Here is a 13687-nt window from a genome sequence, read left to right on the forward strand (position 1 = left end):
CCCTTTTCCCCATTGACGAAGAGGTGAGAGTCCCGCCGGAGTGCCTCATTCCGGTATCCACATCTTTCAGGTATTTGGGAATTGAGATTCAGCTTCCCATTTCTAAGTTCCTGGAGACCAAGTTGTCACCGATTGTGGGAAAGTTTCGGGAGAAGGTTCAAAGATGGCAGAATTTACCGATCACCTTAATGGGACGGATAAATCTGTTTAAGATGATTTTCCTCCCTAAGTTTCTCTATATCCTCTCAAACTCCCCAGTTTTTGTGACATTACGGGTCTTCAGGCATATTGATTCCATTATTGTAGGTTTTTTTTGTGGGGCTCCAATGCTCCAAGGGTGTCTTTAGCGATACTGAAATTACCAGTTACAATGGGAGGGATGGCTGTCCGGATTTGCGCTCCTATTTTTTGGCCTCATAGCTCTCTTTTCTGCACTGGCAGATGTCTCCACAGACACCTAATGCCACTAACTTGCTGGAGGCAGCAATTTCCACTTCACAGGAAACCCTCAAGAACATACTCTATAGGAAAGGGATTCCGGGAGAAAGGTGGGTTCGGTTGTTACCTGGGAAGGTGTTTCATTTGTGCTCTCAACGGCGGGGGGGATGGACCCTTGTGGCTATCTCCAAACAGTCCTCTATGGTGCAACCGTTTATTGGGGGAGTTTATGAAACTCTCTGACAGTCCAGTAACCTGGGCAAAATATGGCATTAAATATTTACATCACATTTGTAGGGATGGCCGTCTGTGCACATTTGCCCAGCTAAGGGAGCAGTTTGGAGTAATACCCAGTTTGGTGGGCCTGAGATTCGGGTACAGAATACTGATCTAGAAAAGGTTTTGATTGACCCGGATACGTCCAAGCGGGTTTCTAGATACTATAGGGCGGTGGGCCCAGGGATAGTGTCCTTAACTTCAAGAGCCAGGGCGAGATGGGAGATGATGTCCCGGAGTTGTCGGAGGAACTGTGGCAGGAGGTATTGGACACATACTTGGTGTCCGTTATCTCCTCTATGGATAGAATGATCCAGTATCAATATCTGCACCAACAGTATTATACACCGGCTAGATTACATCAAATGCATAGGAGGGATTCTGCTACTTGCCATAAATGTGGGAAGGAGGAGGGCACCTTTGTACATATGGTGTGGGAGTGCATGAATGTAAGACCGTTATGGTCTCAGGTTACTGAAATTATATCGGATAAGTTTGCTCTACCAAATATTTGCTCTCCCATACGTTGTTTACTTGGGATTTTCGATCAGGAGGAGATGAATGCACACACTAAACTGTTCCTTAGGATTCTGTACTTTGGAGTGAAAAAGCTCATTGCTAGACGATGGATACATGCTGAACAACTGATGCTGGGGATGTGGATTAAAACAATAAATGCAGATGTGATGATGTATAAAATGACTTATGAAGCTAGGGGGGCTCCCAAGAAGTTTATGAAGGTCTGGTTCCGGTGGGTGGACTCTGAGAGTACATTGGATGAGGAGGGGCCCTAGCCCATTGGACAAGTAGGACATATTGCTATTGCCAATATATGGCGGATGGGTAATGACTGGTCTGCTCCTTTTCTTACAGACAGGCCAGGTATTATTATAACCTGATTAAATAGAACACCAAATGTTGACATCCCAGAGAGGGGGGTTTCTTTTCCTTGTTTTCCCTTACCTTTGTCCTGAATTCCTTGTTTGGTTTGAGTAATATATAAAAATAAAGTTAAAAAATAAAAAATGCACATATATAATGCAACATAGGGAAGGCTCAGGGACTGGAACACCATACTCTGGTTAAAGAGATAATTGTACTATTACTGTTGTGTTTCCGGTGATATGAATGTTGATGTAATACATATCTGATGTATTGTATGTATAATTCTTATGTGCACAATAAAAACACTTTAAAAAAAAAAAAAAAAAGGTACACAATCCATTTTCCGCCTACAGGGGACTTCTATTAATAATAAAAGACCTACACTTGATTTCAATGGGTGACTTTGAAGGCTAAATGCACATTGACCACCTCAATATCAGCATGTTTCTTCATTATCAAAAATGTGGCAAAAGATAAAATCGCCTTTGAATCGCCAGCTATGAGGAAAGATTAGAGGAATTGAATTTATTCTCCTGACAAGAGGAGATTGGGGGGGTATAATCACTATATACATACTAAATACAAAAGGGGTCCATATAGTGAACTTGGTGTTGAGTTATTCACTTTAAGGTCATCACGGGGGACAAGGGGGCACTCTTTACGTCTAGAGGAAAAGAGATTTAATCTCCAAATACGGAAAGGTTTCTTCACAGTAAGAGCTGTGAAAATGTGTAATAGACTCCCTCAAGAGCTGGTTCTGGCCAGCTCAGTAGATTGCTTTAGATTGCTTTAAAAAAGGCCTGGATTCTTTCCTAAATGTACAAAATATAACTGGGTACTAACATTTATAGGTAAAGTTGATTCAGGGAATAACCGATTGCCTCTCGGGGGATCAGGAAGGTATTTTTCCCTTGCTGTAGTAAATTGGATTATGCTTTCTTTGGATCATGCTTTGCATTTTTTTGCCTTCCTCTGGATCAACTGCGGGCATAGGATTCTGTAAATGGGATTGTATAATTTATTTTTTATTTTTTTGGTTGAACTGGATGGACTTGTGTCTTTTTTTCAACCTGATTAACTATGTAACTATGTGGTCCTTGGTATGTCTACTGTCCAACAAGGAGTCATTTTAACTGCCATGGCATTTTAATTAGGTGTTTTATTCTCTAAAGAAATGCATTTTTTTTAAATGTTGCACCTTTCCCTTTATAGAGTAGGGCTCCATGCACTCTAGCATTTTTCATAAGCTCAAAAAAAGCTAGAAAAAAAACTCTGGATGAAAAATGCTTTTAGATGTATTTGGAAGCTTTTAATAGCATTTAGGAGCATTAGCATTTTATTAGCGTTTTTGCAGTACATGAAGAAAAAAAAGCTAAAAAAAGCTGTTAGTAGCATTTTGAAGCAGTTAGGAGCATTTAGAAGCATTTAAGAGCATTCAGCATTTTTCCTACTGGAAAAACGCTCCAAAAAACCTCTACAAAAACAATTTTTTTATGCTCCTAGATGCTAAAGCTCATAAAATGCTAATGACATAAAGTAGTGTGCATGGACTCATAGGATAACAAGATTTAGCTTCTAGGAACAGAAAAAATGCTAATAACAGCTTCTATGAACTTATAAAAATGCTAGTGTGCATGGAGCCTAAAAATAAAAACCCCAGTGGTTTTTAAATACCACATAAAGAAAGCTCTATCTGTCTTTTTGACACATTTTTAAATAAAATTTATTTGGGTACAGTGTTGCACGACCAATTAATTGTCAAGCTATTACAGCACTAAAAACTAAAAAAATTGCCTGGACAAGAAGGTATAATATGCTGGTCCAGAACTGGTTAAAAGAATGTGGCTCACTCTACTACAGAGCCTGTCATCTGACCAGGATAGTGGACTGGCACATTCAATGAGCGGGCAAAGACTGTGCCTCGCTTGAACAAGCAGAATAGTAACTCACAACAGTTGAACACACAGCCATTAATAGGACTGACTTTACACTGTTTTCATAAAATATGCAAAGCTACTGCCATATCCTCTGGGCCAGGGCCCATGACTCCCCTTCTAGCCAACCCAGACTTTACATGGGTTTGTAACCAGCTTTTAAAACATGCTGTAGAAATAGGAAGAGATAGCCTGGCCGCCGCACACCTCGCCCAGGCCAAATGGTTAGCAGGTAAAAGCAGCCTCAGCTCAATACATCCAAGCCATGCCTCCAACATGTTTTGCCCTTCCCCCAGGCTTAATCATGCCCCTGATCAATTTTAAATCATACTGTAAATTTGTTGCTATGCTAATCTAATCATTTCTTTCGAGGTGGATCTTTTTGTTCATAATCGGAACTTGCTCACCCAAACACCCAAACACAATTCCTCATGTGGTCTTATTTTCAAATACTGCATTTCATAAATCATCCCAGGATCAGATAGGTATACAGCAGATCACTCTCGCCTTTTTTAGCTGCTCTGTACTTCTAAGTCACCACGAAGATTAATTTTGAGTATTTATTTCATTATTCTTGATACTTCACTGAAAACTCTCTTACAATACACATTTCCTTGCCAGAACAAGGATTGGGAAACAATCTGCACTACTATACATAAAGGCTCTTTGAACATAACAACAGATGAACACTATTACAAAATATATTCTCACTAGTATAGGACACCATCATTCCATATGGTGATGAGAACAGTAGCCTCTTTGCCACAGTGCTGGCCCAGTGGTTGTGGGGGTCTGTAGGAAGGGGCCTTATCAGAATCTGGAAGCCCCCTTTAAAAATATGGTGGCCCCCAGATACAACTGACATTCACATGAGGGTTGGGTAAATAAACACACACATTTTTGAAAAGTCCTTTAATTAAAAAAAAAAAAAATACTACCATGTAAATTTACCATTAATCAAGTCATCCAGCAATGTAGATCCACAGTGACACCTGCCAGCCCGCCAAAAGAACAAGAAACCTGCCGGCCACCAACATGTCCTGAACCCCATTTGATTCCCACTGAATATCATCTCCCGATCCCTGCTGCCAATCAATATAAGCAAAGGGACGGGGTCTCTGGGTCATAGACCATGTATGGTATAAATATTGGGGGACCCTATGCCTTTTCTTCTTTCTATTGAATCTCTCTTAAAATTAATCTTGGACCTAAAGGACCTGGCACAGATTTTGGGGGAACCTCACATTGTTTTTTTACACTATCCCTGCTGTTTGTTTACATTCCCCTGTCAGTCGGGAATCCTGGACTGATTCCATGTGTTGGGTGAGAATGAGTCACTGGTCGTTGAAATGCCAGCAGGTATCAAATCCCTAACATCCAGGAGTAAGAAGTCACATTTAGCAGTGGTAAAAAATCTCTTCATTAGAGAAAGTCCCCCTCCGTTTCTGCCCTGGTGACAATTTCACCAGAAAGAATGCGAGAGTAAACCACCAGGAGCAACAATTATAGAAATAAAATGCTTTTCTCTGTCCATATCCCTGTTACAGACATCCCCTAAAGGCCATTGTTCACTGTTAATTCTAAAGTAATAAGCTGTAAAGACTTTAAAAGTGTCTCCTTTGCACAATTTTGGTTCTCCAGGTTTGTCCCCATTTCATGGGCAAGCGCAGTTTTAGGGATGGACATATTTGGTATCTACTTGTGTTTTTTACTGTTTGCAAAAAAAATGCAAAAACAGCTCTGGCAGAAAAAAGGTTAATGCATTGATCTCCTTGGTTCTGACCAGTTTCATTTTGTATGATGTTAATTTGTTTTTCACAAGTTAATCACTGTAGCCTTAACAGCTGTAGTTTAGTTGCCATTGTTGTAATCTCACTACTAACATCCAGGACTAAGTAACCAACTCTTTTGTTCCTTTCACCTGTCTCTCTTTGTCTGCTTCAGGTTACAGTTGCGAATAATGGTTGATGCGTTGTCAATGATCTATACAATTGAGAAGATTAACAATTCCACTTTTTTGCAAGGAATCAAGCTGGGCTATGAGATCTATGACTCGTGTTCTGATCCTCTTAAAGCTGTTCAGGCAACATTGAAGTTACTGCCGGAAATCTTTGCAATAAACAACTCTACACAGTGTAACAGCACAGAGGTCATACCTGCCATTAAAGTTGTTCTAGGAGAAGTGTCTTCTGAAAACTCCATCAGCATAGGAAGGATATTAAGCAGTTACTTCATACCTCAGGTAATGCTGTAGTTCCTCTCTATTAGGTGTACATAATAGGTACCCAGATGACATAAATACATGAATGATGATGATGTTAATAGTTTTGATGATAAATATGGCTGAAATTATGACAATGAAAAAGATAATGTTATTGATGGGATAAAGGTGAATATCATGATTGTCATAAAGGTGATTGCTAGAGATGAGTGGATTGGTTTGTTCAATCTAGCATTCATCCCAAATCAAGTAGATAATGTTCTCGGAAGATCCTCAGTCTACCAGATGAGCTGTTCTGCTCCCCTTGCTAAGCTAAGTACAGAGACCCTTTATCAAACACTTTCTTAGGAGATTTCTTTTGCACCGCCTGTATGGTTTCCTTGCATTTCTACCACACTACGAAGAGAAAAGTGCAACAATTATGGTGCAAACAAACTGAGTAATGATGGGGAGAGAAATGGGAGTGGGAGGAAAGGGGTATCCTTTAACGATGGTGCAGTAAAATAGCCCACTAGACAAGTTCAACAATAAAAATCCAAGATTATACAGTCACTCCTGAAATGGCTACAGCTCTTCTGAATCAGAGTATTGGATAAGTCCTCTGTGCTCATGTACTAAAAAAAGAATAAAGGGCAGAGGGCGCCACCATCTAAGGCTTCATGCACACGAGACACTGGTGCAAACTCTGCTGAACACATGTTTTTAAAAGCTGAAACCGGCGTTCAGAAATACCCATTTTACCGCGTTTGCATGCCGCGTTTAACCGCGTTTGCATCTAGAAGCATTTAGTTACGATAACAAAGACCCTCCCCAAGCTCAGAAAGCATGACAAATTTTAACTATTTCTGCCATTTTGACCAGAGTGAGCAGCAGTAGCAGCAGAGAGAGCAGTTGTATACTTGCATTTGCCTCTCTTTCTGTGTTTTTTTTTTTTGGAAATGGATCCCATATTAAACATATTGCAGAGCAGAGAATGACATTTTGCAATCCGACTTTGGGGCCTGAATCTCGGGGCCACTTGGTGCTAGGAACCCCAAATTTGGTGTGCAAACACAGTGGAACTAGCACTACAACATATCCAAAGTTGTAGTGCTATATATGTTGTAGTGCTAGTTCCACTGTGTTTGCACAACAAATTTGGGGTTCCTAGCACCAAGTGGCCCCGAGATACGGGGCCCCAAATTCGGGTCGCAAAATGTAATTCTCTGCTGCAGTTTACCATCATATTTCTGTGTTTTCTGGTCCAAAAAAAAGGATTCGTTTAAAACACTTATAAACGGAAACGCGGCTAAACGCGGTACTAGTGTTTAGCTGCATTTAGCCATGTTTGGCGTCTGAAACGTGGAAAACGTTTGCGTCTGAACCCATTTTTTTGCTTCTGGAAAAATGAGGGTAAACGCAACTGCCTAAAAATGCCAAAAAAATGAGACTGTGAACATGGACCCATAGGATAACATTAAATGAGTTCAGGGGCAGTTGAAAAAAGTGTCCAACTACCTCTGAACACGCGTTTAACAGCATCTCGTGTGCATGAGGCCTAAGTGTAGAAATATATTATACCATAAAATTAAAACCAGTATGCACTCACATGCAATAGGTAGAAAGCAAACACATCATCCTGCAATGTATTTGTAACACCTCCAAGAGCTCCAGTGGCCATATACAGAATTTGCCAAGGAAATTTGCCAAGGAAATGGAGTCTAGCAGAGAAGCACCTGAAAGCAGCTGTGTAACATATACAGAGTTCACCAGGGAAGCATTGCCAGGCAATGCAGAGTGTGTTGTAGGAAGTGGCTAGGTGTGTGAGTACCAAGAAAACCAGCTTACTGAGCTGGAAGCCGGAAGCAGGATGAAGTCAAACGTTAGGGCATGGCTACGCATTCCCTTTCTCAAACCTAGAGATGTGGAAGAATCTCAGGAATCTATAGGGGAGGGACATGGGCAGACCTCTTAATGAATATTTATGAGAAACAGTGTGCTCAATACAGGAGGACAGGAGGACTGTGGCCTAGATGTGTATACAAACAAAAGACAAAACTGTCAGGCACACATGGAAAATAATCAATAAAATGGTATAAAAGAAATTGAGCTAAAGGAGATATACTTTTCTTAAAACAACCACATGATGTCCCAGAAAGAACAAGGGTTGCTAAATGTGGCTGAATGTTGGATGAAAATAATTTGGACTTTGTGTAACTTGGACAGTATTTTGGATTGAAAAAAAGAGTAAAAAAACTGCGCTAAGATGAAACTGAATTGGCTGGAAGAAATTACCTCCAACCATTCAATCACTCGGGAGCTGCAATTCTCATGTATAACATCAATACAAAAAAGACATTGGAAAAATTAGAATCGCGCTACCCATAAATTTCTGACCAAGAATCAAAACAATATCATGGATAAGCCAAATATTGTGAAAAATCATGTGTATAACGTGAAAATAAATATACATGTGATAAGGGTCAAAAAATTGCAATATAAAAATATATCTAGTGCACAAACAATTCAATCAATAAAGACCAAAATAAATAAGTCCATAAGTGTTTAATTAATAAAAAGGTGAACACTAATAATATTAAAATATAAGTCCATAAATGTATGTGGAAATAAATTAGTTGAATTCCAAAACCTGGTGAAAAAAAAAATTTTAAATCACCAGTGCGTTGTGAAATAAAAATCCATAAATTGTGAACAAGCCATCCTCAAGCTGTGTGAGTAAAGAGCTGTGTTAAATCCACCACCAATCAGCTGAAATAAACTCTTACCAAATTTCCATGATCCCCCACAACAGAGGATCAGGGAATGCATGCAAGGGATCGCTGCTTAGCTCCAAGGAACAGCAGACACAGTCACGGGCACTGGACAGCCCTTTCACGGCCAATCAAATTATGCCATGGATACCGTGGTACATAAAGGATATAAAACACTCCATAGTGTAAAACCTGCTGTTGTCCCAGATGAGGGTATTTTGGATTGTCTCCTGGGAGTGCCCAGGCAGACTGATTGGGTGCACAAACTAAAGTGTTTGGAATTAGGGTTAGTTCTGTGGTTAGCTGGTTGGAGTGTGTAAAAGGATCTGTATGTGAAAGCCACTCTATTATACTAAAGCAGCAAGTTCACTTCAGTCCCTTTTCATGTGGATATAACAGTCTTCATTCTATAAAAAGAAGTGTTGCTTCACTTTTTTTCTTCGAGCCTAAAAATTACATCTTTAACATGTTGTTTAATGTTTCATTAAATAAAGTTTATTTCCTTTCGTCATTACAGATAAGTAGAGCATCAACTGCTGATATTCTAAGTAATCAAATGAGATATCCATCCTTTCTCCGTACCATTCCTAGAGACTTTTACCAAACCAAAGCAATCATGGATCTGATCAAAGCATTTAAGTGGAACTGGATCGGAATCATTGCCAGTGATGATGAATATGGACGCTCCGCTCTTAACTTACTGAGCTCCCTCTTTATAGACAATGGAGTATGTACAGCCTTTGTGAAGACTGTCCCATCCTATGCGAGACATCCATCCCTGCCTAATAGCCTATATAATGTTATAAGTGATCTCAAAACTAGTACAACCAAGGTGATAATCAGCTTCGCAAAGGATTCTATCATGGCCGAGCTATTTAGAATAGCCATTGATGAGAATATATCCAGAACTTGGATTGCAAGTGACAATTGGATCAATTCCAAGTTAGTAGCTAGTATAGAAGGTATTGAAAAGGTGGGCACAATATTTGGATTCACATTTGCAAGTGGTTTTATTCCCGGAATAGAAGATTATCTTAAAAACCTTTTTCCCTCTAATGACATAGCTACAAATGAAATTCTTGATGAATACAAAATGTGGAGATTTGGATGCTCAGAAGACTATAGAGAATATCTAAGGTGTTTGAACTCAACGGCTGACAATTGTACTGTTCCTGCTTCAGCGATGCACAAATCTCCATTAGCCTGCATTGTGGACGATGTCTCTTGGCAAAATGATGATTATTTGGTAAAGTTTATAGAAGTAGCATATTCTACAGCCTTGTCTGTTACAGCCACTGCCCAAGCACTGAAAAATATAATATGCAAAGATGGAACTTGTAACAAGGATCTCCAAGTCTCACCACGCAAGGTTAGTAAATCAAAAAGGTCCTAAACTAAACTCAGAAGTTCAAGTCTATAGGTCTTCTAAAGAAGCAGAGACTGAGACTATATATATATATATATATATCTCCTGTATGATGGCTGGCTTCTCTGAGGACACTGTATGCCAGTGCAGCCAGCCATTGTCTCTGATCACTGCCACAGCAGTACAATGTCACCAGACCAGTGCAACCAGATACAGTGTCCCCAGTCACCTTCACACCAGTCCCAGTGTCACTATAAGCCCATGCTCACATGTTTGGTGCTCTCTGAAGAGCGATTTGTGTTCAGATCACTCTTCAGAGAGCATTTGACAGGTGGTGAGGAGGTGTCGTATCACCTCCTCACTGCCTCCTTTAACCTCTTGGACCCCCTCACAAGTGTCCCATTCTCTTTAGTAGGATCAATCTGTGGGCACTATACCCATTAAAAGTGACAAGGGGTATGATTCCATCCACAACTGCAAAGCCAAGCATCATAGCCACGGTATTTGTGCACCTTTGGCCAATGCCTCTACACCTAAAGGTCGCAGTTGAAGGGCAGTTTAACCTTAAGGTTTTACTGCCTTCCAACCTCACATGTTAACAGGCCCTAATAGAGTGTTCAGTCACAGTGTCTCCAATCACCACCACACCAGTGACAGTGTCATCAGACAAGAGAAGTTAGAAGCAGTGTTCTTGAAACACCAGACCAGTGCAGCCAGTTAAAATATACTTGGTCTTTGGGTTAGCTAGCCCTTTGGCTTTTGCACAACTGGCTGACAGGAATTGTGATATCAGTCTTGATACCCCAAGAACACAGCATATGGAGCAGCAAGCCAACACTATAGAAGAAAAGGGTTCCAGGAGGAGATGCTGTCTCCTCCTCCATGTCCCTTATTTGGCCACATAGGACATGTGTGGCCAGAAGGAAGTTTAAACTAAAGCCCCCTTTCTTGCCCACAGATAGTAAAAATTGCCCATTTGCTGCCCACATATATATCGGTTGCCTGTTTGTTGCCTACAATTTGTAACAGTTTCCCATTTACTGCCCACATATTGTAATTATGCCTGTTTCTTGGCCATATATTGTAAAAATTGACCATTTATTGGCTCCAAATTGAAATTATAACCAATTTGTTGCCCACATATTGTATAAATTCTAAGTTTGTTGCCTGCACATTGTAAGGCCTCATGCTCACTGGATGTTATAATAATGTTATAAAAATGCCAGTAGCTTTGCAGTGAGTTTTTCCAATGTTTTTCAACATTTTTGCAATAGCGTTTTTAGCATTTTATTTCAATGGGATCAAAAATGTTGAAAACGTTTTTGAGAGTTTAACAGCGTTTTACCACGTTTTTTGACGTTAGAGCGTTTTTACAGCTGAAAAACTACACTCAGAACCCACTAGTGTTGGGTTTTTTTACAGCCAAAAAAGGCCCCAGCCAAAAACAGTTGATAACAGCCTATTGCCCCGTAAACACGGTCGGACTTTGTTCGGACATTCCGACAACAAAATCCATGGATTTTTTCCTACGGATGTTGGCTCAAACTTGTCTTGCATACACACGGTCACACAAAGTTGTTGGAAAATCCGATCGTTCTAAACGCGGTGACGTAAAACACGTACGTCGGGACTATAAACGGGGCAGTGGCCAATAGCTTTCATCTCTTTATTTATTCTGAGCATGCGTGGCACTTTGTGCATCGGATTTGTGTACACACGATCGGAATTTTCGACAACGGATTTTGTTGTCGGAAAATTTTATATCCTGCTCTCAAACTTTGTGTGTCGGAAAATCCGATGGAAAATGTGTGATGGAGCCTACACACGGTCGGAATTTCCGACAACAAGGTCCTATCACACATTTTCTGTCGGAAAATCCGACTGTGTGTACGGGGCATAAGTGTGCATGGACACATAGGATAACATGCTGGAGAGTTTATTGACTGTAGAAAAAAAAAGTCTGAACCAAAAAACAGCAGCTGTAAAAACATCCAAAAACATCCAGTGTGCATGAGGCCTAAAAAACGCCTCTTTATTGGTCATGCACTGAAACAATTGCCAGTTTGTTATTTATGTAGTGCCACAGCTAAACAGTTGTTCGCTATGTACTGTTAGGATTGCCAGTACTTACCTTTTTATTCAGTTTTTTTTAAGGACCATAATACCAAAATTAAATCCCTTGTAGGCCTGTCACTAACAATCATACCCCCAAATTTGATACAACTCTAATTTACCATAGTAAGGTATGAACTGCAAATTGCTTACTATCCACAAATCTTTTTGCAAACTTAAACATTCTGATTCACTATTTTGATCCCTAATTTTTAGATACTGCAAAAGACCAGAGCTGTTCAGAACTGCTTAAAACACAGATCTACACCATTTAATTGTTTGGCCAAAAAAAAAAAAACTCAACTGTTTTACAATGTTTGTATGCTTTCACTTCTAGCCACATGGTTAGCTATTTGTATATTTGTAGTTAGGAGAGAAATTTAGGCTTTTTGATATCATTGGTTCAAGGTGAATCCTGCAGGTTCAAGATTCACAGTCCTAGTCAATAAATGTGCAAATTTGCCTGTAAGAATTTTTTTAAACCATAACGTGTTGCCTGGCCTTTGAACTATGACCAGCTTAGAAGAGCCTAAAAAACAATAAAAAGAAATTTCCAGAAAAAAAGGAAAGCCAATAAGGGTATTAATCTCCCTTACTATTAAGCTGTACAGGAAAGCTGTGTAAGTGTAATGAAAGCTGCTGTAAGGAAAGGATAGAGAAAACTGACAAACTGCATAAGGAAACTGTACTTTAATTCGTGTTTGGCAGTCTACCCCTTTGCTGCTTTTTTCAGGGTTTTTTGTGGTTAATTTCAGATCAACGGTCATTTCTGTTTTATTTTATCCTGTCCATAGCAAGGCATTTTTTCAGCAAGGCTTTCATAAATATAATATATATATATATATATATATATATATATATATATATATATATATATATATATATATATATATAAACATTATACCGCAAAACTAAATAAATGCCAAAGTACAGCCCCCATGAAACAAAAGATATATATATATCTTTTGTTTCATGGGGGCTGTACTTTGGCATTTATTTAGTTTTGCGGTATAATGTTTATTATTTTATGTTGAGGCGTTCTGATGGGTTTTGATGACTGAAAAAAACCCATATTCTTTTCCTTTTTTTTAAAGTTTGGGGGGAGGGAGTATGCTAAAAGAGCAGAATTCACTTGGTACTAAACATCTGTTCATAGAGTTTGTTTTTATACTATGTTAATAGGGCCTCTTTTTAGGTTAAAATTATTTTCATTTTTTTGTTTGTTTCTAACCTTTTCTTAAAAAAATAAATAATTCTGTCTGATACTTTTGTAGCAGGGAGCTGGCTATCTTACCTGCAGTTTTAGAAGACACTCTGCAACATTGTAGCTGGCCCTCTAGTGCCAACTAAGACTCTGTCATCACAACCTGTCAGCAGAGTGATTACCACCAGGGAGCAAAGCATAAAGGGAATTGTAGTTCCAGGTCATAAGTTTCACATTCAGATTGAACTGTGCGTGCTTTGGAGAAGAGAAATTAAAGGCTCCATCTTGCTTTGCTGAGGGATTTTCAGACAACACAAGGCAAGGGAAGAGATTAGACCTAGGGGAGAGGGTCTGCCTCCCAGGTCAGTCCACCACGTGATTTCAGGCATTCACTGCCAGTCGGGACATCCAGCCTGAGAGAGGGGGATCTCAGGTGCATATCCAGACGCACCTGCACCGACGGTGTGAAGCGTTCCAGTGTGAGGTGACCAGTCGGGTCAC

At 39.7% G+C, this 13687-nt stretch overlaps 1 protein-coding gene across 2 annotated transcripts in view; it reads left to right on the forward strand.

Annotated features, from left to right (window-relative positions):
• LOC141139258 (G-protein coupled receptor family C group 6 member A-like) overlaps positions 1 to 13687 on the forward strand; it is a 79890-nt gene that overhangs the window by 26190 nt on the left and 40013 nt on the right. For both annotated transcript variants that reach the window (XM_073625217.1, XM_073625216.1), the window contains exons 2-3: positions 5478 to 5775; positions 9022 to 9873. In XM_073625217.1, the coding sequence (XP_073481318.1) occupies positions 5478 to 5775; positions 9022 to 9873 (1150 nt within the window). The remainder of the gene's footprint in view (positions 1 to 5477; positions 5776 to 9021; positions 9874 to 13687) is intronic.

The sequence above is a fragment of the Aquarana catesbeiana genome, linkage group LG04 (assembly GCF_042186555.1).
Source record: "Aquarana catesbeiana isolate 2022-GZ linkage group LG04, ASM4218655v1, whole genome shotgun sequence".
In the NCBI taxonomy this organism is placed as follows: Eukaryota; Metazoa; Chordata; class Amphibia; order Anura; family Ranidae; genus Aquarana; species Aquarana catesbeiana.